Here is a 24,711-nt window from a genome sequence, read left to right as displayed (position 1 = left end):
TTTCTTCTTAATAGACAGGGCATGTTCTCCTTCTGCCTTAAATTTATGTCATTGTCTACACAAGCAAGACAAAAATGCTATCGTTTTCATCTGTACAAAATGTTTTACGTTCATTTTATACAGTGCTAGATAATGATGCTAAGCACAGAACAGTGTAGAATGATAGCCCAGAATAGCTTTTTACCTTGCTCAAAATGAAAAAGTACTGGAAGTTTCCCACACTAATGTTGAGACACAGTATTGGGGTCTCTATTATATACAGTAGCCTTCCAGAATACTTTCAGGCACCTATTTTGTGAGCTATTGCTCAATATGTATGTCACACTGAAGCACCTCAAGTAATACGGTTTAGTGCCGTCAGACAGGGAGAATAAGAGACAAAAGCAAATCCAGGCTCACAGCAGACTGGACCAATTGTGAAGTGTGATGCTAGGAAGGTAGCAAAATATCTGCCTGAGGCCAAAACAACCCACTGTTACAATAATTTGGGGTATCTGACATATGGCCACTTCTATCATTAACTGAGGACAATACATGAAGTTCAATTTAAAACCTTTTCTATAAAATGTTTTAATTCTGTCAACAAAAAAAAATGAAGAGCTCATATTTCCATCAGCCACTTACAAAAGATATTTTTTTCCTCTAAGCCCATTTCTCCTTGAAATACTTTTGCTTTCTGACCACAAATTTTTCTGGGGAAATTTAAGGATTTGCAAAATGTATTTCTGTCTTGATAGTCAGTGAGGCTGAGCTATCTTTAAGTTTTGGGCAGGGTAATGCATTCTTGTTGCCAAGAAAGAAATTAAGTTATTGTGTATTTTTTCTTGTGGAAAATCTTTGTGGATTTCCCATTTATCGGAGCCAATTTTATAATTCCTTTATACTATGGGATGAACAGACATCTATGAATAACAAGGCAAAAGAATGGAAATTCAAAAGGAGAAAATGGACTTGAAAAATAACTGTAAATTCAGATATGCAAGGGGGTATGAACTAACTGAATTACTAACTCAGACTCTCTCCTCTGAGCTAAAGGTATGTTTCAACAGCTGTGCTAAACATTTGGCGAGCATTTCCCAGATAAACAGTACAGGCTTCAGCTGTATGATGGGGAAAAAAAGAGAGAAAGAAAAGACTTACCAGTTCAAGTTTTACAAAGGCTATGGAGTTGCTATGGATTAATAAAGTTTCAGATGATTGAAGAATAGGATATAATGAGGAAAAAACGTTATGCTGGGTGTATCAATACGTATTTTCACTTGGACTAACGTCTACAGCTTTATTCACCCAAGTGAAAGGACAGTGTAGCAAAAGCAGAAGAGATTCAGAGGCAGGCAAATAATATGGACCTGTATAAGAATGTGAATAATTGTTTGACTTCAGAAACAAACAAAAAGTATGTAAATTTCTATATAGAATATAAGATCACTGACATACAGAAGAAAAATTGGGATCACTCCTCTTGATATTGTTTTAGCATACAAGAGCAAGAGATGAGAATGACATTGAAAAGCAGCCAATTTAAATTTGAAAAAAAATCTGGTTTTATTTGTTTTTCTTCGTTCTTAAACATGATGGGTTTCAATTTTAGTATTCCCCAGCTCAGGAAATATTTAGATCCCAAAACTCAGGATCAGCCTCTCATAGGGATGATGAGACATCAACAATTACATTAGACAAGACAAAAATAAGGGCTGAAGCTAATGAAAATTCCAGAAGAAATTATTGCACCTTCCCCCTGAAGCATCTGATACGGTCAGAGGTAGGACACTGGATTAGATAAACCATGTAGTTTGGCAATGTTACTGTTTCTAATATTAGTTTTAAAAATTTCAGTTATATATCCCAGTTAGTCATGAAAATGTGTAACAACCTTCCATACTAAGCAATGAGTTACAGTAACATTAATGAATGGGAGGACAGAATAATTATTAGTATTGGTCTTAGACACTACTTATGTGTGCAGGCATATGTATATGCATACATAAAAATATATGCTATACATATATACGCATATATAAATGCATACATACACACACACAGATACATACATGCCTTCTGAGAAGTGGGGCTCACCAGAAGGTCTGAAGACCATTCTTTACACCCTTCTCTGATATCCATTACCAAACTATGTAAGTGTGTGTGTATGTTTAGCAGTGTGAGGAGGAAAATGTGAGAAGGAAGGGAAGCATGAACCTGAGTATGGGAGAAATCACTCATGTTACCGTCATTATTTCAGATCTGTGCTTGAAAACACATTTCCAAATGCCTTGTACATTGGCTAAGTTGACCGACAGCCAAGCAAATACAAATATTAAAGGGACATTTGAAAATTAACATATTTATGCATGTATTTTCTGTTCTTTCCTGTGTTAATATTAATACATCATATTCCTGACAAGTAGCAGGATGAGAAATTAAAAGAACTAGTTTGATTTTTGCCACTTACCATGCTTATGTTTCATGTTTCTGCCAAAACAGAGAGTCCATCTCCTTATTGGTTTTCATTTACCAGCTGTAATGGGTTAGCTTATAATAAACTTGCCTTTTCATCAGGGTTGATTTAATCATTTTAGTTTTAGACATACCTAAACTTAATGTATACTCTAAGTTGACAGTATCTCTTTAAACAATTAATAATTCCTCAGAGCCATTTGTATGAAAATTCTGCCATCTTTTACACTTATTCACATTAATTGACACTATTTGTCTTCCTTGTTTCTCTGGGAAGGCTTCTGAGAACAGGAGTGAAGCAAACAGACTGCCACCTCCTCTGACAGCAGAACTGCAGCTAATCAGTTCTGAGGCTGCAAACAACTTAACTGCCAGACAAACTAACACGGCTATGAACCAGTTGCAGGTATCTAAGACAGCAAAAATCAGCGTGACTACATTTAACAGGGTGACTGACAGGATAGGTTTCCGTTTCAATGAGGTAAAGTTGTGTATAAGTTCCCCCATCCCCAAAATACATCTGTAAGGTCATTATCTCAAATAAAAATAAGAGAGAGAAATAAGTTATCTTTTAAAAAGCTAAAAATGAAATTACCTTTAAGCCTATTGCTAGACAGAAAGAGACCGAGGCGGGTAAAGAAACAGAGAAGAGAAACAGAGAATATTGATAAATGTGCTGTGTGTTGTCAGTTCTGAGAACCCAGGGTTGGCTGGCATCAGCCGAGTTCTGTCTCGAGATGCATGCTCTAGATGGTTCTCGATGTTTTGTTACAAATAGTCCGGGTTTTTTAGTTTTCAAATTGTAATGGGCTTATTTGATCACCTTCGTCTTTTTGGTCCAACTCCGTAGATTTTAACATCTTTCTCAGCAGGCGCAGGCCTGCATACTGGATACAGATATATAGATAGAATTACATAGTTAATACACTGTGCAGAGGCGTTCATAGAGAGTACAAATACCAGCATACAACGTTTCGTCTTGATCTGAGCAGCCAGTCTGCCTGCAGAATGCATTGCATGGTGGTTCCTGTAGCCTCTTGAACAACAAAATCTCTACGAGAGAGGACAATTGCCACACTCCACTGCATTTCTATGCAACGTAATTGCAATACCCCTAGCTCCCCTCAGGTCGCTTGTATTGGCCACAAGAGGGTAAAGAAGCATTTCTGATGAAATGCACGGCATTGCCTTTCCATGGATTGCCTTCCAAGCAGCAACATTTCTGGCTCAACCCAGGGCCGACACTTCATGAGTCGGGTTCCTGGGCGACTGGTCTTATCTCACCACTCCTCCTGCTCTGCCAGCAGCACCTTTTTGCAGAAGCCTCTTCACCTCTTCCGTCCCATAGCAAGTGCAGGAGTGGGATATTTTCAGTCAACAATGTTTCTGTGGAGTTAGTTTTTTGTTTTATTTTCTTTTTCTAGTTATTGTTCATTTGACCTTGTTATCAAATGCGTTCTCCTGCAATCACCTGAAAGGCCTTACTCAAACCAGCATATGTTTTCTTTTTTTCCCTTTTACATCACCTTAAAGGGACACATCTGTTGACAGAGCTTCTGTATAGAATGGATTTCATCTTTTGCTGAAGTTTTGTTCCAGCCAAAGCCGAACCTCCTGCAGATTGTAGAAAAAGGGGCCTTTGCCTCCCAGGTAGGCAATTTTTTGTCTCTGCACAATGCATACTCGCTCAAATGAAACCCCGTACGCCACATTGGCATTGTTGTCCATGCAGTCAGCCACCACTTGGCACTGAGGTGGCAAGGAAAAGCGCTCTAGGAGCTGGTGAGCAGCTGCACATCGGTCTTCCTGGTTCCTGTGTTTCTTAACTTCAAATGAAGAGGGAGAGATTCCAGGGGCAGCCCAGCCATCTGATGGGTGAGCCTCATCGATGTAGACCAACAGAAAGTCAGCCACACCAGAGAACTCCTCCACCAGCTTGCTGAAGGCCGACAGCTGGCTTGTGAACGGTGGTCAGGTAGCTGAACCAAAGTTGACCACCAGTGGCCTCTCGGAGTTGGCAAAATCCAGAAGGTGACATTTGGTTCCACACTTGCCACCGACACTCTTCCAGCTGCTAGTGCTGCCATCACTGCCCTTGGCTATGTGGATTACACTGGAGTTTGGGGCTTCTCCTCCCAGTTTGACCTGAAGGCAAAACAAATTAAAACGCAGCAAGTTAGTGTGACTTGCTTGTCCAGTATCCTTATGACTACCCTCTTCAAATAAATAGAATCACCTGTTCAAAGACTGCACCTAACTACCCACATGGGCACTAGCATGGGGATATAGCAAATCATCAAAACCAGCAGCTTCAAAAAGTTCATCTCGTCCATCTCCACTCACAGTGCAGGGACTGTGGCGTTCCTGACAGGAATACTACTTCATTAGTGTTAGAAAATTTGATCTGAGATCTGTCTTGTCCTGTCCACTACACACATAGTCCTGTCCACCCTTACGTATTCGCAGACTCTTATTTGCTTTCAGACAGACTACTTGCCATTTCTCCTAACTTTTCTTGGAGTAACAAATTTTCTAGACATGATTTTTTTTACTGCTATCCTCTGAGTTCTCTCCACTTGGTTCACATCTTCCTTGAAGAGCAGTGTTCAAAACTTCAAAAGAGTTTTTACTAATTCTCAGAAAAATCAGACACGTTTCATGTATCTCACAGGCTCACCTGATTATACATTCCAGATGTTTGCTTTTTATGAAACATCATGACTGTTCTGGAAAAACACTAGACTGTTGACTAGAGGTTAGCTAGTGAGAAGTTATAATGCCTAGGTCCCTTCTTCTGCCTTTCTAGTTTGCTCCCCATCATGGATTTGGGTACTTCATCAGTCCAGCCTGCATTTGGTGCTTTGCACTTGGTCCCATTGAACTGCATCCTACATTGCAAGCCATTTTTCTGATTCTCCAGAATCATTCTGCATTGTACTCCTGATCTTCACAACACATACAGTGCCTCAACTTTGAGAGGTTTGCAGATTTCATACGTGTATATTTTCTTCCATCCTGCAGTCCAAGAATGAATATACTCCGAGTACCCAACACAAGAGAGATCTCTGCAGGCACCCACTCAATACATCGTTCTGTTCTGACAGTGGACCATCCAAGACTTTGTTCTCCAACAGGTTTTCTAACCACTTTACAGTAATTTCATCAGTGATTGAGTGACACATTTCCTTCTACTGCAATGTTTTTCTAGAAGATGATTGGTGAAAAGGCAGCAGGAAAAGGGGAAATTTTACGTGATGGTTGAAGTAGGGTGAAGTGAAAATAAACTATTCTCAGCTCTAACCTCAGATCTGATTCAGACCCAACAGGCAATTGTGGAAAAGTCATTTTGCCTGACTGTTTCTATTTCCCTGCCTATAGAAAAAAAGACAGAATATAAGCATCTCACAGAAGGGACTGCCAGAATAAGGTGGAGCCTGCAGAGGGCTCCAAGATTCTTAGCTGATAACTGCTATAGAACCACAAAATATTATTACATAAGATAATTAGTTTTTAATAAGCTCTGCCACAGCAATTCCTATGTATCTGCCTTTAACATCAAGCTCTACTACAACAATGCAATTATCCTCTTGTGTTTCCCTGACTCTTTCTCTCTCTCTGTCTCCTGTCTATTTGATGATGTTCAGAAGTGTTGCTTTAAAGAAAACACACAGGGCCAAATTCTGAAGTCTTTCATATTTTGTTTCTTTCTTTCTGAAGCTACACTCCAATTGAAGTTGATAGAAGTTAACACTGAATGAGAACTGTGTGAAAACTGAATAAACCCCTGATTTTTGGTGCACTTCTATTCTACATTACATTATAGGGTGCCCTGGTGAGTCAGATACAGCAAGGAGCTGTATCAGTTAACAGCTGAGTACTTAACTGTTGCAACTGCTGCTGCACACAGATCCAGAGGTGAGTATATTGTAGATACTGGATCCTCCATTTCTCCCTGAGAAACCTGACCACCTTGAACAAATCTACAGTTATTCATGACTTGGCATTATTTAATCAGAACTGCAATAGAAGCAAGAGTCTAACCAAAACAAAGTTTGTAAGACACTGGCCGTAAAGCTGCCAGGCTTCACAGCTACATGAGAAGGTCTCACAGCATGTTGGCACAGGATATAGACATCATTTTGCCTATTGTCTTTGGGGCAAATTGAGACACAACTGTGCCATAATTCACTTGGAGATCAGCGAAGAAGAGAGCCATGGAAAGAAACACTGTCTGAGACCCACAAATCTCTCCAGGCCAAGCTCATGGTGATCACACCACTGAAGTAGGGGATGCGCAGCTGCAGCTGCACCACAGGCAGCGAAAGCAAGCGATGCTCCAGAAAAGCACAGCCCCTTGTGGCACCCCTCTCTGTAAACCTGCATCTGCAGCATTGCTATCTTCTAGAGCCCTGGAAACAGTTAAAAAAAAAGCCGTGTGCTCATTTGCTGTTGAAAGCAAGTGAGGTTTGAAATAGCTGAGTTTAGGACCTGCTGTGTGAGTGGGCTGTCCGTTGGAGGAAAAGGAAAAAAAAAGAGCTGTATCCCAGTTTTTGAGAAGAAAAGATCTATCTGGAGAGAGGCAGGCTCAGAGACTCAGGCTGTAGCATTTAAGAAATAGCATTAAGCATCTTGCAGCATTTAAGAAGTGCTGCTACCAGCCACCTACACCTTAGCAGGTAGTAGGTACTCTTCTGTGCAGCTGCTGAACATCTCATTTCTCTCTGCCATTCTGGGCAGTAAGATAGGCAAAGCAGCAGTGAGTAAGGTAAAGGGCCAGACCCGAATAAAGAAATACACAGGTCAAGATCCTGTGGCAGCCATACAACCATCCTGAGGGCTGCTTTCAATCCGTAAGCCAGCTAGACAACTCAGCATTTTGTGATAAGTTGGAAACTACCAAAAAAGTGCACATCTCAAGAACCACATCTGCACAAACACTAGATCCTTCTTTACCTAGAAAGCTTAACTGTTCTTGCACTACCAAGCAAATGCTTTTTCACAGCTAGCTTGCTCAAAATATGCCTTTTGGGCAAAGCCTGACATGTAAGTATCTGTGCTGCACCCACTCCCTGGATGAATAATGGACCTCAGTATTTAGGAGTGTTCAGTCATCCAGTCAAAGAAAAGAAGTAGCAACATGTGATTTATCTCATAAATCACAATTAAGCAACATACTGAATTTCTGATATTTGCTGGTATTCTTCAGAGGAGAAGAAAACTAAAGGTAAAAAGGATAGAAGCAACTAAACTCAGCAATGAACAGAGCTGCTCAGGAGACAAGAAATATCTGGGCAGCTGTTTCCCCTCACTCTTCTGGCTTTATTTTAACAAAACTATTATGACTGGAAATGCTCTAACCAACACTCTTGAACTGGGGAATCACAGTCTGCTTCTTGATCATATTTAACCAGAAAGAGAGGCTATATGTTGTAAGTTCCTCATTACCAACTCTTCAGTCAGGTCTACCAAACGCTTCTTTTCCTAGGCAAGTTTGCAAACCCTGAAGGAACAGACTAACAAAACAACTCCCATCGAACACCAGCATGGGAATGCCCTTCAAGCACTATTTATCATTGATACCAAGGGCGGCAATGTATTTCACTATTGTCCATCAATGCAAGTTTGCATCCTGCCTCTCATAATCACTGACCAAAAAAATAGATGGATTCAGGAAGAAAGTACGAATATGCCCTACGTCATCTAGTAGCAGCTTCTCTTCATTTCCCACAGCCATGAAGTAAGTCTCATGGCCGCAGGTTACCTATCATTTTAATTTTTGTTTCTAGGAGTGCTTGTGTTGGGTTTTTTCCCCTTAATGAGACATCCTTGCCAAGCGGGCATTCACGAGGCATTTTCTGCTCTTGTAGGGGAATAATTAGGTCGGTGCCTTGTTCCATGCCAGTGTCAGGCACTCCAAAAAGCAGCCCTGCCCAGTCGTTAATGCTTAAACATAAGCAGCGGCATCTCCACTAATTGGTCTTGATGAAGCGCTGACGTTCCCAAAGGGGCTCTTTATTTCACCAGGCTCGGGAACCGATTGACACAGGATGACAATATCATCCTTGCTGATCATCTGCATTGTAGGCCTTGGCTGTTGTCTTTGTTGTTATTTATTGAAAGAAAAAATAGCTCTTGGAAAAGAAAATCAATGCAATGAGAAAACAAACAAAAAACCCCATGCATTCAGCCAAACCGCTTTTGAAATCTTACACAAAGGCAGGCAAAATATAAATTCTGAGAAACAAACTAGCAGAAATCCCCTCACACGCGATCCAGCATTTCTATAATCACGTACTTATGTGCGCGAAAATTCGGGCGTTCGGCGCCAGCATTCTGGATGAGGTGGAAGCCAGGCGGTGCGCAGGCACACCCTCCCACATAGCCTGCATGGGACTACACAAGGTAGGCCAACCAAATCTGAGTGCCAAGCCCGGCCATCAGCAAGAGCCAGAACCAGCCTGACACCAAAGCAGTCTTGCATCATCTGTGCAAATTTTGTGTTTGCTTGACAGCCTTGGTGCTGCATCTCCTTCTCCGAGGCTACACACAGAGTGTAAAGGGAACAAGGTTGCTGATGCCTTAGCACGCAGACTGCAAAATGAAGGAGACTTAGGAACAGGAAAGAAAGCCCTATTCATAAACTACAGGCTAGAAATAGCACATACTGCTAACCTTGTTGTACGTTCTCCATAGGACTAGGAAAAGCCCCATGGACAAAACATTGCCTCCTCATTTACCTTTTCTTTTTCTCATTTTGCTTTTATCAGCTTTAACATAACCCTCCTGGGATCCCGTGCGCTGGAACACGGCTTTTATTCCCTGCATGAGGGATTTTCAAACAATTTGGCAGACTCATCAGGCTGTGTCCACCCCCTAAAGAAAATAGGTATTGCCAGACAATTAGCAGTCTGTGATAGTAGCCATTTAAATATGGACATGCTGTGTTCGGGACTGGAGTCCAGTGATTGGTAATGAACTGAATCCCTGGAGCTTTTTGCTCCTTTTCATATTCTCTGCTTTGATTTGATTTGATCCCATTCAGCTAAATGTAGCCTCTAAACAGCCCAATATTTCTCAGTGCTTCATCCAAATTACAATCAGACTCTGGCTGGAGAATTATACAAATTATTATTTTTGTTTTCTTTATTTATGTGACCCAGAGTTGTGCAGTGGATAAAAATTACAGGATGCTCTTGTCTGGAGTAGTGTACAGGAGTGGGAGCTGTTCATTTGCCATGGGGAAGTGGCAGCTTGCTTTAAGAGACTTGATTACTTGAATTGGAGAGCAGAGACTAGAACTGACTCGAGTTCTTGCTGAGTTCAGAGTCTTTTATTTAGGATCAGGTGTGTGAAGCTGAGGAAAGGAAGTGGGAGACAAATTAAAAGGGCACAGTCCAGATAAAAATAACTAGTCAAATGCTGCTCTCTTTATTTAAAAACTGCCAGGCCTACAAATGAGCATGCATGGCAGAGGGAAAGCATAAAGGAGCCTTTTGCCTTGCACTCTTATAAAAGAAAATGGATAATTTTAGTTCCTCTGATTGGGGAGCCTACAGCAAGCTTCTTAAGGGCTTATGTTTCCCTCAAGATGAGAGCATGGCCTACAGCATTGTGGCCTCTGGGCCACTGGCTGCCCTTGTGGACTCTACATACAGGTGACAGAGGCCTTCAGCAGTCCTTCTTAGTCAGGACCTCAAGGACATTTGAAATTAATTTGGATTTTTTTTTTTTTCTCAGCTTTAGCACTGTATGAATACACAGTGGAGGTTTTGTTGGAGAGCAGAGCTGGGGCACAAGGACTGGGTACAATCCTTTTCCTGGGTGGTGCCTGGTAGCTAATCTTCTGTGTCTACCACAGCCAAAGGGGTTTTTCACAAGGGTTTGACAAGAAGGCAAGCAGTCCTTTCAGTCAGTTTTTCACACATAAGGGTGCAAAGAGGTGGTGTGGAAGAAGGGAAGCTAGATCCGCAAAACAAAGCGGGTAGGGTGAGGCCCCATGTGGGACAGGAGTTGTCATACTCCTTTTCCTACCCTTTGTCTGTTGAGTGTTTGAAGGGTAAGGTCCATGGGATGAACTCTTCACTCCTCTTGTTGAGGACACTGCCTGGTACAATGGATGCCTGGCCTAGGTTGGTCCTCAGACACCTCTATAGCAAACATGATTATATATTAATAATAATTACAATGTTTTAATAATAATGACAATGACAAGCCCAAATCCTGTTGAATTTATGTTCCAAACACTGCAGGAAAGATTATATTTGTGGGTTTGTTTTTCTCACTTCTTTCAAGACTGTTTTATTTTCATTTGCAACTGTCAATGAAAATAATTCTGCTAAGGCTGAACTTAGCAAATAAACCAATAAAGTATTTTTAATACCACACAATGTCTAGTTCTAAACCCTGAACCTATACAACACGTTCTCTTTCATGAATTCCCTTTATCACTGTCAAATGCAGAGAGAGACATTTCCTTACCTTGCCAGACAAAATAAATACAAGTAATAAGTATAGAGGTTATGTCTTTGTTCTAACCTTAAAATATTTCCCTAAAAAGCAAAGAGTTTCTGGACAGCCAAACAGCGGGTAAAGGATCATGCTGTTATATTACTTTCACATTTGGCTTTGTGATAATGCTGTACAGCATGCACTTAACATGACAGGTTTTGGACTGTCCTGCTTCGCATACTGATTTATTTTAGGAATAAATAATGTACCTATCAGGCAGGCAGAAGTAGCCAGAGGCAATTTAATTGTGCCTCCCTGGAATCTCAGGAAAATCCCACTGGGTGTTTACTGAACTGGTCTACTTGCTGCTACATCCAGACCTGGGCCTGTGCTGTGGAGCTGGGATCCTGTGCCAACCGTTCCCTCCATGCTGGGTCTGTCATGCCAGAGCTTGCTGCGGGCCCATTCTAAAGACAGTAAAAAGCTGTACAAGTGCTTACATACATACACCCATCACCAACCGTGGCTTGAGATACCAGCATCCTTCTGAGGGCTGTAACGTACATTTACCCACATGTGCTTATGCGCACACGTGCGTGTTACCCCCATAGGTGCACCATGGCATTCCTAAACATTGGGCTGCTGCAGGGAGATGCTGTTAAGGTCCTTCCCCTAACTACCCTGCACTGAGGTGGAGAAGAGGGAGGATTTCCTCTAGGATAACCTTAGAGCTCTCTACCAGAGACCAGTAAAGCTTGTATCTGGCACCGGAAAAACTCCCAGCACGAGACCTCACCACTGGGCACTGCTAATAGGTGCAACCTTTTTTGCACCCGTTTTTAAAGCATTTTAAGATAACAATTTCTCACCTTTGGAATCTTAGGAAATTGATTCATCCCAGTCTCAAATAAAGCATGGAACTTAGCAGGTAAAAAAAAGCTTTTAAATGTAAACACAATTTTTTTTCAAAATTCTCTAGGTTTTTCTCTGGATTTCTGTAAGATATGTGACACATTCAGTGTACGTGCTGTAGGCTAAAACAAATGCCTCACTGGCATTTGTACAGATGGCCTGTATAAATCCTGCAGAAGGCACACTACCACCCTCCCAAAAATCTCTTGTTTTTTCTCTCTTATAAGTAGGTGTGGTTGCATTCATATCTATACATATGTATAGACACACATGTACACGTGTGTATACATATACAGAGAAATGAGAGAGGACTCACTCCTGAAAGAGCAGATTATGTATGCCGGGGGTGGGGTGGGGTATTTTTGCATTTATACACATATATGTATATGTATGTACATATATATAGACAGATACACAGACATATATATATCTGTATACATACAAACACATATGAAAGTGTAAATACCTACACACACATACATACATGATTTGCTCTTCAGGAGTCAATCCACTCATTTCTGTAGATAAACAGAGCACAACAGTAGATTAGAAAAAGTAATGTTTAAATAAAATAGTTGTACTCTTTCAACTACATAAAGTTAATGTCACTTGTCTGCTAGCTCTATTTGCCTCTGTTATGAAAATTAATCTGGTCCTAAGGACTCCCTTGCTGTAATGTAAAATGCTTGCCTCTCGGAAAAGAATAGGAGGATGTTCTATAAACCACAAAGCTGGTGCAGTGTAGACAATATCAACACTGAATGTGACAGAGACTGAACTCAGAGCTAAGGAAGTAAAAAGAAATATATTAATCATTGATAAAATTTACATAAAAAAATAAAAATAAGCAAAAGATCAATCATTTTGATTCCAGGGGGACTATTAAAATGTGGAGAAAACGAGTCTTAGAGAACGCTCCAATAAAAAAGAATACTGAAGATACTCTATATACAATACAACAAACTGCTTTGCTTCCCCACTGAGGATGTTAAAATCTTCAATTGTTGCTAGGTAATCTTGCCTATGAAATAATTGCCCTAACCAAGAAGTCATGTGCAGTAATACTTAATAACAACAAAAAGCAGAACAAAAGCAAGTTGACATTTGGATAAGATATTCAAAAGTTTTTCTAGAAGGGAAAATGCATCAGAATAACTATTTTCAAATATACTCTGTTTTAACTATTCCCACACCAGTCTTGAAACAAAAATCACTTAATTCTGGGACTCTCTGTGTGCTTTCAAGGCAGAGCTCCTTTCTTGTAATAAATTTACTTCAATCCAGAATCTAGGGACTACCCATAGAGTTTTTCTGTAACAGCTTCCAGTAAATTTTTCTGTGAACAGAAATTTTACATCAGGTATTTTTATGAAAAATGTTATGAAATGTACTCAGGAAGATTTCTGTGTAAGTGACACAAAACATAGTAAATTCAAACATAGTTACAGCTTTAAACCAGTCTTCTGCTAACTGGCAGTCTAGCTTTGGTTCTATCTTGGACATCTCCAATTCTGCCATTCTATGGTAGATGGTGATTATCTCATAAATACTCAATAGAATGAGCTTAAGCACCTGCTTAAGCACTTTGCTAATACCTGGCTTCAGCTAGCAAATTGAAGCAATAAGCAATCACTGTTATGATATCGACTGCATTTTGCCATGCTGTTTTGTACCCTGATTCCACAATATTTTGATATCCAACCCTCACTAATTGGCTAAGATTAAGATATCACAACTGGGCAGTCCTATTCAGGATTCAGAAAAAGACAATATAAGAGAAAAGATGCTTTGTGGGACAGTCTTTAATATATTTCACTATTTCTCATGCTCTTTAAACATACCACAAAGCAGGATATTTTTCAAACTTTTTCAATTCTACCAGTACAGCTTTCCAGCTGAAATTTTTTTTCTCCCTTACAGAAACATCAGAAGATTCTCCTCTGTTGTGGAGGTGATGACTCTTCTCCTAATATTGCTCCTCAGTTTATTGTGTCCCCTCTATAATTTGATTTCTACAGTTATCTACCTTTCTGTGACAATCAAGGGTTTCCAATTGTCTTCTGTCTTTATGGCCCATGATTCTATTAAGTAAAATAGAGTCTTTCCATGAATTGTTGGTCAATTAGTTCCATCTTAAGGATAGCTGGCATGAGTGGATTTTTTCCCCTTTTTGGAACAAGGTGATACAATTTGGTTATGTTTATATGCGTTTTTCTGCTGAGATCATTGAGGCCCAGAATTCATTCTAGGGACCTTAAAGCCTGATTGGCCTGTACAACCTAGGTCATTTAATGGTGATAAGGGAGAGTTTTTAATTACCAAAATTCAAGGTATGAGTTTCATTGCCAAGACCAAAAATAGCACAGAGTCATCCTCCCTGTATCTTCCATAGTTGGCATCAAGAGTACTGAGGAAAAGGCAAAGTATGACTTTGGAAAGTATAGGAAGGCATGCGACATCTTTATTTTAAATCATTTTGTGTTATTTAAGCAAAATGAGATTGAAAATATCTCATGGATATAAGGTCCCGTACCGTTCCACACCTTCTCCAAACCCTGGGCCATATACAGGTTGCAAACGTGGAACTGGAAACTTGCCTGTTTCAGAGCCATGTTACCAACTTCCATTAGAGCCTTGACAAAGTCATGTGTTAACTGCCCTGCCTTGCCTTGTCTGCAAAATGGGAACAATGGTGTTCACTGGCCCATTTAACAAGACCACTGTAAAATTTACTTACTTAATGTCTATGAAGAGACTAAAAACAGAAACTAGAAGGGCTAGGAGAATAGTGAGCTTCATTCAGCATTACTTTATTTGGGCAGCCAGCTGGCTGATTCCTAGGGTGGCAGTAAGAGGTTGACCCATTTGGCAAAAGCTAATGTTATTTATATTTGTCTTACACTGAAAATTAATGTCCCTGTGGCTTAGGTTTCAGGCTAAGCAACTTGTATTCCATATCACAAAGCCAGAAAACACCAGCACCACCAGTTCTTCACATCTCTAGGTAAGAGCAAATGCAGAAGCCATTGGGGGGGGGAGCGGAAGGGAACTGGGGGGAAGGCAATACAGAAAGAAATATTTCAGGAGATGCAAAGCTATCGTTTGGATAGGACCCCTATGACCTCATGACATCACATGGGGTATGTTAAATTAGATGGTCTAAATAAGACAACACATTAACAGACTAAGCACTGTTTTGGAAGCCACAGAGCTCTGAATCCAGTTCTTCTACTTACTAACTGGGTGGCCTGTGCAAGAAATTTCATCTTTTTGGGTCCACCTTTTCAATCTATAAAAGGGAACTATAACTACCTCATGAGACCTGGGCAGTACCACTGGGTAATGTTTGTATAAAACTTAAAAGGGAAAAAAAAAAAAAAAGTGCATGTTGCGTAACTGCTATTGGCTTTATTAACTTAAATCACCAGGCAGCTGTCCCTCAGCTAGTCAAGTTCATTTTTAATCTCTGACATCTCTGTCACTGCTTTCACAAAGAAAGGCTCACTGTTTCACTGCGTGCCCAGTTTTACTGTTATCTGGATGCTTCCTCCAATATAAAAATTAACATACAATTAATAGAAAATGCCAGTGTGATGACAAAAGTTCCATCTTTTACTCTAATTAAACCATCTTTTACTCTAATTAAACCCATTTTACCTGTGTTACATAGGTGACATCTATCTATCTAGAGCTCTATCTGGAGATACCTGGAGATCCAGATATCAATCTGGATATCTTGGTATAATCTCCAAGGATCTCACAGGGCAAGCAGTTAAAGAACAGCTGTGAAAACATCCAGAGCATTTTACAATTGTACTGAGACCTTGGCACGCTTTACAAACATGAAGAGTAGTATTCGCACAGGTGGGGAAACTGAGGCACAGCTAAAGTAAGTGACCTGGCCACAGCTGCGTGGAGGGTTAGTGGCAGAGGGGGGAGAGGGCAGCTCCCGCATCTGGCGAAGTAGGCGTCCAGGAGGAAGCTGTTCCAGACGCAGCGCAGCCCCTCCGAGGTCAGCATCCTCCGCCACTCACCGCGCCCCGACTTAGACCGGCTGAGAAACAGCACCATGTGCTTCAGGAGGATCACGGAGTCGTACAGCGCAAGGAAGAGGCAATTGGAGAAAAAGACCGGCAAGATCTGAAGCGTGATCAGCAAATCCACACTTAGCAGACCCATCTTCCTCGCTGCTTCTCTTCAGCCCGATGCCTTCAGCTCCTTTTTTTGCTCTGTACCCTCATTTAAAAAAGTAAAGTAAAAAGCTTTTCAAAAGCCTCGTTGCACTCTCTCCCAGCCGTTCTCTTTAAAATGAGCAGAGATAGTTAAATACGAGCAGGCTGGTTAAAACCATAACGGCGTGATACTCATTCAACTCGGAGCTGCTTATTTTTCAGAAACTAAGATGTTAATAAAAATTCTTCCCTTAACCAGGAGACCTGATTTTGTTGAAGAGAGAGGCAGCTGTGTTTCCAGTTCCCTGCAGTTACAAAATTTAAGCTGAGACTGTTAATTGTTAACTTCCCTGCACTATCCCATTGTTTCTCAGCTATTTAAGCACTGAACAGAGCTCTCATTTCTGTGGCACTAAAGCTAGCTACCAGGTGCAACAATACTTTTTTTTAAAAAAGGTTTATGTACATAAACTTTCTGTTCCTTCCTCCCTCCCTCCCTCCCTCTCTCCCTTTCCCTCTCTCCCTCCTCTCCACCCCCCCGCCTCTCCCTATTCCTGCCTTCCTCCTCTCCCTCGCTATCTGCCTATGGTGCAAAGTGCTTTCCCCTCTGGAGTCCTAGCTTGCTTCCCTGAAGCCTTTTATACATTCCCTAGCTAATTGCTGCAATAGAGAAATGAAACCCTAATCTTAGTAAAGATCTTGACGTCAATGTAAAAGAGGGCTTTACTTTGGCCAGGACTGCAGTGAATAGAAAAATGAAATTCTCAAAACTTTTTTTTTTTTTTTTTTTTTAAGAGAGAGGAGAAAAAAAAAAAAAAGACACACAGACAGCAAGGGTGGAACTTTGCTTTGCTTTGAAAAGGAAAAAGAAAAAAACCAATATGCCTCTGACTGCTTTTACGAAATGCTTTCAAATTTTGGAAAAAGTATTTTCCAAAATCATAAAGTCATAACAAGGAAGGTGACACAGCAATGCAGGCTTCTGTTGTCGATATTTTTTTTTTCTCGTGGCTGTTTTTTTTTCCCTTTGCCCTTTTGTCTTTTCCAGGAAGGTGTGTGAGTTAATGCATCCCGAGAAAAGGCACATTTCTGTACATTTTCCTCCCACCTCCACGAAGTACAACAGGTACAGTGTTTAATTATCTTTTGTTGCCTTCTTGGTATTTAAGGAAACACAAGTAAACACCCAGCACTGACTTCATCTACTGATGTGTAAGAGAAGAAGATAAGAAAGAGAGGAAAAAGGTTTTGAAAGATTGGGGGTTTTTAAGCTGAAGTTCCCTGCTTAAAGATAATATGTTAATCAACTGAGCTTCAAGGACTTTAATATTCCCTATGCTAACTATTTACATCCACTAGTCTAATAAGGATAACTAAATTTTGGTTAAAAGCTTATAAAAGAAACCAGAAAGAAAGAAGTTTCCTCTGGCAGAGCCATGTGTGCTTTAACAACCACAAGCATCCCCTGCAGCCCCATGCTGAAGGTTTGCTTTGTTCAGTTGCACTTCTCTTTGTTTCACCTTTTTAGTCTGCTATTTAGTCCTTTTTCCACATGATTTTTTTTTTTTTTTGGTGCAGTAGACACATTTTGTTTGGGTTTGGGTTTGGTTTTTTTTAGCACGGTTCTAACTTCCTTAGGTAAATATTTCATGTATTTCATGTTGCAGACATCCATAATTTTGTTTTTGAGTGGATGTCTTCCCTATGTGCTTATGTAGGCTCTCCTCATCAGATGCATTTCATTCCCAGAGATGCCAGGATGATATCTAACCTCTGTCAACTCACATCCTTGACGAGCAGTACAAGCTTCCTTCATTAATATATCTTAGTCTTCATCAGTCATCACTACCCTTTCACTGCTAGCAACTGCAGAAGGTAAATACCATCAATCTTCCCTACTCTGGGGTCTTTCATTTTCAGATATTGTAACATCACTTGGGCTGCCATTATACTAGGATGACCACCCCACATCTAGTCTTGGGCTCACCAAAGAAAAGTTTATTTAGGTAGCATAATATCAGGCATTTGCAAAAGATATCACCCAGACAGGATATCTTCCAGCAAATATTTACTCAAAGAGATAACTTTAAAAGGTTACGCGCATTAAACAAGTGACCTTCTGCATTACTAGCATAAACAAAAAAAAAGAGGGACTGAGTTTCTTTTTCAAACCATAACAACTTTTAAGTCAAAATGTTGGTGATGACAGTGTTCTGTTGCCATAGAAAGGATTGCAACCTCACAGATCTGGCTTTATTACTAAAACTTGCAAAAACACGTTATAAGCAGGCATTTATATATCCCCACACAGGGATGAGTCAGCGTGCTCATATCATGTGAGCGCAACACAAGAACAAGGGTCCCCAGAGCTGCTAAACTAGCTTACTGTCTGACCTCAGGCAAGCATATGTAATCACTTGATTACAAGCACTCTTAAGCCTAGATTACTCTTCTGTAGATCCACCACTAAAACATACATGATTCCATCTGGGAAGGTGGCCTTTCTTTATTTTGGGAAGGTTTGTTAAAAGGCAGGCCTGGAGATTGTTGATGACGCCGCCAGATGAATCATCAGCCATTGTTTCTGAGAACAGTTTGCAAACAGCTCTGAGGACAGTCCAGCTCAGGCTCTTCCTGTTCCGCGGAGGTAAAGTCAGGCAAGAACCTTTGCTGGGAACACAATGTATTCTGGGTTCCTGTGAAACAACTGCCCCTACCCACAACGTGCTCCATGGGTGAAGAGGTTGTTTGTAAGACAGCTGGAGACCAGACAGCTACGGAGCTTTGAAGTGCATTGGAAGCTGAGCAGGAAGCCCATGAAGCACTAGTGTTAGATGGTATTTCATATTTACTACATCACCTTCCTTGCCTATAAGGCAGACTGTGTGTATAGAGTTAAACAGAACAACCTCACATTGTGTGTTTGAGAGCTTCAGTCAAGAGATGTTGGTAACTACCTAACCCAACCATAAAGACAAAAATCTTTTGATGAAATAAAAATGTAAAAAGACAGTTTTTGCCATTGCTGTCTTCAGAAGCACTCTGGCCCTGCAGGGCACAAGCCCTGCTTCTCAGCTTGACAGTCAGAGTACAACAGCCCTCAACAGAGAAGGAAAGCGTAGTAACCCCTGCTTCTTCTTGTTGATAGCACTTCTCTCATCGGCTGAAACAATTCATCCCTGTGTTTATTTCTCTCAAACATGAAAAATACAAGGGAAACCACTGTTTTCATCTTTTGTGAAAGACGAGTATCTGCAGCATAACCTGTGTTGAAGCCAACAGTCTCTTGTTATTTCCCTGCAGACCTTCATGGAGCAAAGAAGGAAAGGCCAGATCTTTCAGATCTCAAGGCACTGAGAGAGCCTTTACACTCTTGAAGGAAAACTGGATGAATTTGATACATGAGGAAGAATTACGCATGAAAGAACTGAGATAGGGTTCAGCTAAAGCTCATTTCAGTTACCTGCTCTGCCATACCTTCCTATATAATTTGGGCACAGCCCTACAATGTACCTCAGTTCTCCATCAGCAAAAGAAAATAAAAGTCCTCCCATAATCTAAGGAGCAGTCAGGTTCAGTAATGGGAAATTAAACATATCATCCATAATTTGTCAAGGTGGAATGAGCAAAGCCAACAACATTAAAGCATTCACTGTTACTAGACCTTGTATGTGGCTAAAGTCAACAGTATCGGTATAGATGTTCATATTCTGTAATGTTTATAGAAATCAGTGCCATCAAAACCATATCCATGCATAGCTTCATGTTTCTTCCCAGTTTCAACCACAGTAGCATGAAGATCAGGACACGGGCAGCTAGTAAGTTCGTTTACTGCAACTCTCTTGATAACTGTGCCTAGACACAGGAAATTCGAGGTGGAGTTACTACTGCTCAGGCCACTTTCTCTGATCTCATTTTATAGTGGATCCATACTAGATTTCTGCATGTCACTTGGTTGTGTAGGTCTTTACTTGTCTGTGGCTGAACTACCTGTGTAAGCTGCCACAACACTCAATCGCATTGTACCTAGGTACCTAAACGCAAGACCCTAGAGCCCCAAACAAGCAGACTGATTGATATTTTGGTTACAGAGCCTTATTTTCTCAGCCTAAGCAAGACCATTTTGAATGCAGTTACTCTTCGCAACGCAGCTGGGAAAGGGTACCTCACCATGACAGGCAAGCAAGGCTGCTGCTCCAGTCCTACCCCCAGGAGGTTCATGGGAGAGATGATCCCAAAGGATTCAGCACAACCTGTGTGCCTGCCTTGCTGCTTCTCACTGCTTTCACTGCCAAAAACAAAGAATGAAGCTTTTTGTTTGAGAGCTAGTTAGTGTGTCCATGAGCTTATCCCTGGAGAATTGCACAGCTGCAGAGTGATATGGTTAGAGATGGGGAGGAGAAAGTTTAGCTTAGCTTTGCCTCCCTGGCCCTGGGCAAAACTTGTTTATTACAGCCAAACAAGAATTTGTACCTCTCATAAAACTGCATTTTTTTCTCTTTGTCAAAAGAGAAAAATATCCCCCTTCTCTCAGCAACAATTCCCTCACTTAAAATGTCATGGAGCGTTGACTGGCTATTTCCACTTTTTTAATTAGGATCAGCAGCATATTTTTTTAAAGAAATAATATTTTCAATGAAAAATAAAATTTTTCAGGCAAGTCTCAGTGATACCTGGATGGATTACCCACAGTATGGATTCACCAGGCCCTGCCTTCCTCCGTCACTCCTGGCCGCAGCACCACGTCTGAATGGAGCAACGTTCATCCCGCTGGCACCCAGCCCCATTCTGCCTCCTTAAAGCTGCCTCTGTTCTCTACAGGAATCTGCTTACCAGCGTTTCAAAGGTGAGTGCACTAAATATATCCTTACTGCCTAATTTATTTACCTTTTGTATCTGCCCTGGTTTTTGTTTTATTTTGGTTATTCTGCCACTGCCATTATGCTGCATAACTGAAAGTTGATTATTCTGTGAAACTGGCGGCTGTGAGAGATGCCAATTTTATACCCAGGAAGACCCAATTCCTCAAATTTTTCTGCAGTGGGGCTGAGTGCAGGTAGTGAGAATGCAAACTGCCCACAGGAACAGCTTTCCATGGCAATTCGGAGAGGAGTCCCTGGGGCAGGAAAAGGAAGCCAGCCTCACTGCCCGCTCAGTCCACATGGCAGCACTACAATTACAGGTTGCTTCATCCAACAGATGCCAAACTGAGAGAGAAGTCAAATGAACTAAGGAAGAAAAAGGTCATATAATTGGGGCACTTCTGGACAGGGAAAGAAGAGGCTATGCTAAGAGATGGCAAGTTATACGTAGATTCTGGGTATAACTGAGGCTGTCTTAGAGTCAAGCCACTGGTTCAGAAAGATCGAAGTGCACAGGGAGAACTGGGACTGCTGACGTCTCCGCAAAACCTGTTCTGTAGACTTCAAAGCTGTCAATCTGGCACCTTCTAAGAGCCTGCATTCATTGTATGACAGCAAAGTGAAATAATTGACTTGTGGGTGTGGGCGTGTAATGGTGACAAATTTGAGGTTAGAAGAATTCCCCACATCCCTTGGCTAATGATCCCCAAATTTCTATGCAAAGCAAAAATAATCTCCCTGTTTCAATAAACTACAGTGAACAAACCTGATGCTAACACACACCTGGCTGAGTCAGACTTAATTTTGGAACAAACCAAAACACCCTACCCACCCTAAAAGATAAGGTAGTTTCTCTTAAGAAAAACAGGAAAGCTGATCTATGAATAAGGGCAATCAGAAGACTTTGTCAGAAGAAAAATCAGTCATCCCGAATACTCTGAGTATTGCACAAGAAGAGGAAAAAAAAGACTTAAATATTTATTGAAAATGAGGACAACTTCATCTGCTTTTAGATTCTGTGAATTACCTCCCAAACTTCCAAGAGAAGCTGGCACTAGAATTTAAAGCCTTCTACACACATGACTATCCAGGTGAAGGATATGGATATGGGAGTATGATATAGCTGTCAATAAGTTATGATGTTAATGTATTCCTACCCATCTAAAACACCAGTAAGATGTAGGCGGAGCTAAAATTTCAGTAATCTCTCTGGTGGGGTTTCTAAGTAAGTTGGCTCAAAGGTCCAGGTAAGTCCTCCAGCCCCAGCTTTCCCAGCTGAGGAGGGGCCATTTCCTTTTCCCCGTCAAACCACTGACCTTTTTCTTCAGTGTATCCCTCTGGAGAGTTCCTAATCCAGCCTGTTTCAGTGGAATTAAATGAGGTGTGTGTCCTTACCATTTTTATCGCATGTTTGTACACGAATTTTATTTGGTGATGATAGCTATACACAACCCAGGCTTTCAACCTCCATCCTTCATATCCTGATGCATTTTAAAGTTCCACCTTCTGTGGATAATTTTCTGTGCAGGAGTAGAGGCAGATATGCTGAAATACCATACTAAAGGTTCCTATAATTATATTTCTAGTTAAGTCAGGAACAGAAATTGCCAAGAATCCTGTTTCCTTGAACATGAATCCTACTCTCTGACCTGTTCTTCTCAAAGCAAGACAATGAGATAGTTCAGCTCTTATGTGGATCAAGAACTGAGGTTTCGAGTCTTTATCAAAAGATATTGTGCTAGAAGAAAAACAGCCAGTCACAGTACCTCCTTATAGAAGATCTAATATAAAAATTGGTGTGTGTTGCCCCAAATATTCAATTCCCTTCCAATCTAGAGCACTGGAACACAAAAGAATTAAATGTCCTACAGTGACAGCAAGTTATGCAGCAGTTTGCCTTTCTGAGTGGATGGCTTCTTCTCAAGAGGAGCTCCTTAGATGCATGAGACTGTATGCTCTAGGTATTAATCAAAGTCTAGGAAGCAGTGGGTGCCAAAGTGGAAGCCATTAGAAATCTATTATTTTATCATCATCCTGCACAAACTTGGTATTAAAGTAGTACTGCACTCCCATTCTTTTTTTTTTCAGTTTAATATACTAGTAACAATTACAAAAAAATGTGTTTTAAAGTAATATAAACAAGCTGTCTTATTCTCAGATTGACCTGGTCTATACTATAAGTGTAAATAATAAACTTTCATATACTCCTTAAAGCCATTGCCAGTCTGACATCAATATCAACAACCTGTCTCCTAGGTTTCTTAATCTATAAATCAGATCCTTAAATCCTGTTACACATACAATATCTTACAAACTGCCATCCTAGTGCTCTTACACACTACTCTGTTCAGTTCAACCTGCCTCCATCTTGCCAGGCAAGAATGTGGTGGAATGATCACCACAGCTGACAGCTACACATGGTTTCACCAGGGCTTCGTTCTCAGTGGTAGCTCATCTAAATATCATTCACACACAGTCTCAGATCAGAGAACTTTCATTTTTTTCAGTAGGGTTCAAATTTCCAATCTAACCTTGCTTCTCATAGTTTTGTCAGATACGCTATTATCATCATTTGTAGGTCATTTATAAATCATAAGTTTGCAGCCAAAATATTAATCTTTTCATCCTCACGAACAAGGAAAATACCTAGGCCTTCTTGGCTGAGGCAGTAAGGAGTTGACAGGCAGTTTACTTTCCTAAGTAAGGACAGGGAACTTCTTATATCAAAGAGTGAAAGCCAAGGCTTCTTTTTTCGTTTCAATATTTTAAATTTCAATTTCAACACTTCAACTACAGTCCTTTGGATGAAACCATATTGTAATGGTCCAAAACTCCTTGTAAACAACTTGGTTTTACACATTTGCTTTGAGGCCATTTAAAGACTGGCATTTCTTTAATTAACTCCTTCAATTTCCCAGGTTCTTTATTAAAAATTGTTAAACGTACATGGGACGTGCACAATATTGCTCATAGTCTGCCTTAGCCCCAGGACTCTAGCTTTTTCCTAAACTGTTCAGAACATCTGCTCATGCTCTTTTTTTTTTTTACTATAATTCCTTCAGTTTGAAAAATTGTCCATATAGAACATTTTCTTTGTTACATTAGAAAAAGTTAATTCTATCATCCTAAAACAATCTAAATGATAACGCAAGAAGAGTCCACTGTGCTTCCCATAGTGGGATCTAAACATGCATAAATTTCTGTGCTTTTTTTCCTCCATAAGGGTATTTTCCAGAAGTCTGGTGACACACAAAATGGAGGATAATATTTGAAGTCAGCCACCTCTCCAAAAAAATATCCCACTCTTTTCAATCATGTTTCATTTTTACATGGAAAACAGCCCTCTTTACATTTCTGAGCTGTATTTCCACAGACAATAGGGATGCTAGACAGGATACTAACTCAATAACATGAGCAGCAGAAAGTACTCAAGAACTGTGTGCTGTAAGAAATAATACTTTCTGTCTTCTGTTGGCACTGACTTAAGGCTTATTCAGAGCACAGCTTTCTTGAAACTTCTGGTTTGATTCTAGTGAAATCTAACTTCTCTGTTCCCACTTTGGGGTATTTTTTTAATTAATTTTAATCCCATTAATCTGTTTTGTTCAGAAATTATTTAGGCCTAGAAAACCTTGTAAAAGCGTGTTCTTTCAGTCTTCAGTTTCTAGGTGGTTAGAATTGTGTGACAGCTGTGCAATCCCATGGCTTGTTTCATCCATCTCCTACCACAGTTCCCCACATTAGGGTCATGATTCATGCTCATTTCTTTATGGTCTGTGCATTACAGTAGTAAATACGATGTTTAGGTTAAATAATCAACTATGCTAAGCCTTGTATTAGTATATATTATAGACAATCCCTGC

The 24,711-nt window shown here is 40.5% G+C and overlaps 1 protein-coding gene across 1 annotated transcript; it reads right to left on the bottom strand.

Annotated features, from left to right (window-relative positions):
• Positions 1 to 541: 541 nt before the first annotated feature.
• DIO2 (iodothyronine deiodinase 2) lies at positions 542 to 16,148 on the bottom strand. Its single transcript, XM_009646637.2, has 2 exons — positions 15,779 to 16,148; positions 542 to 4,606 (listed from the first exon to the last, which is right to left on the bottom strand). Exons 1-2 carry the CDS (start codon positions 15,991 to 15,993, stop codon positions 3,982 to 3,984), a joined length of 840 nt encoding a protein of 279 aa, XP_009644932.2. The 5' UTR covers positions 15,994 to 16,148; the 3' UTR covers positions 542 to 3,981.
• Between the last annotated feature and the right edge of the window lie 8,563 nt (positions 16,149 to 24,711).

This window comes from Egretta garzetta, unplaced genomic scaffold (assembly GCF_000687185.1).
Source record: "Egretta garzetta isolate BGI_Z169 unplaced genomic scaffold, ASM68718v1 scaffold79, whole genome shotgun sequence".
NCBI classification, from domain to species: Eukaryota; Metazoa; Chordata; class Aves; order Pelecaniformes; family Ardeidae; genus Egretta; species Egretta garzetta.
Note: the sequence above shows the minus strand (reverse complement) of the source record. Positions and strands in the feature narration are given on the sequence as shown.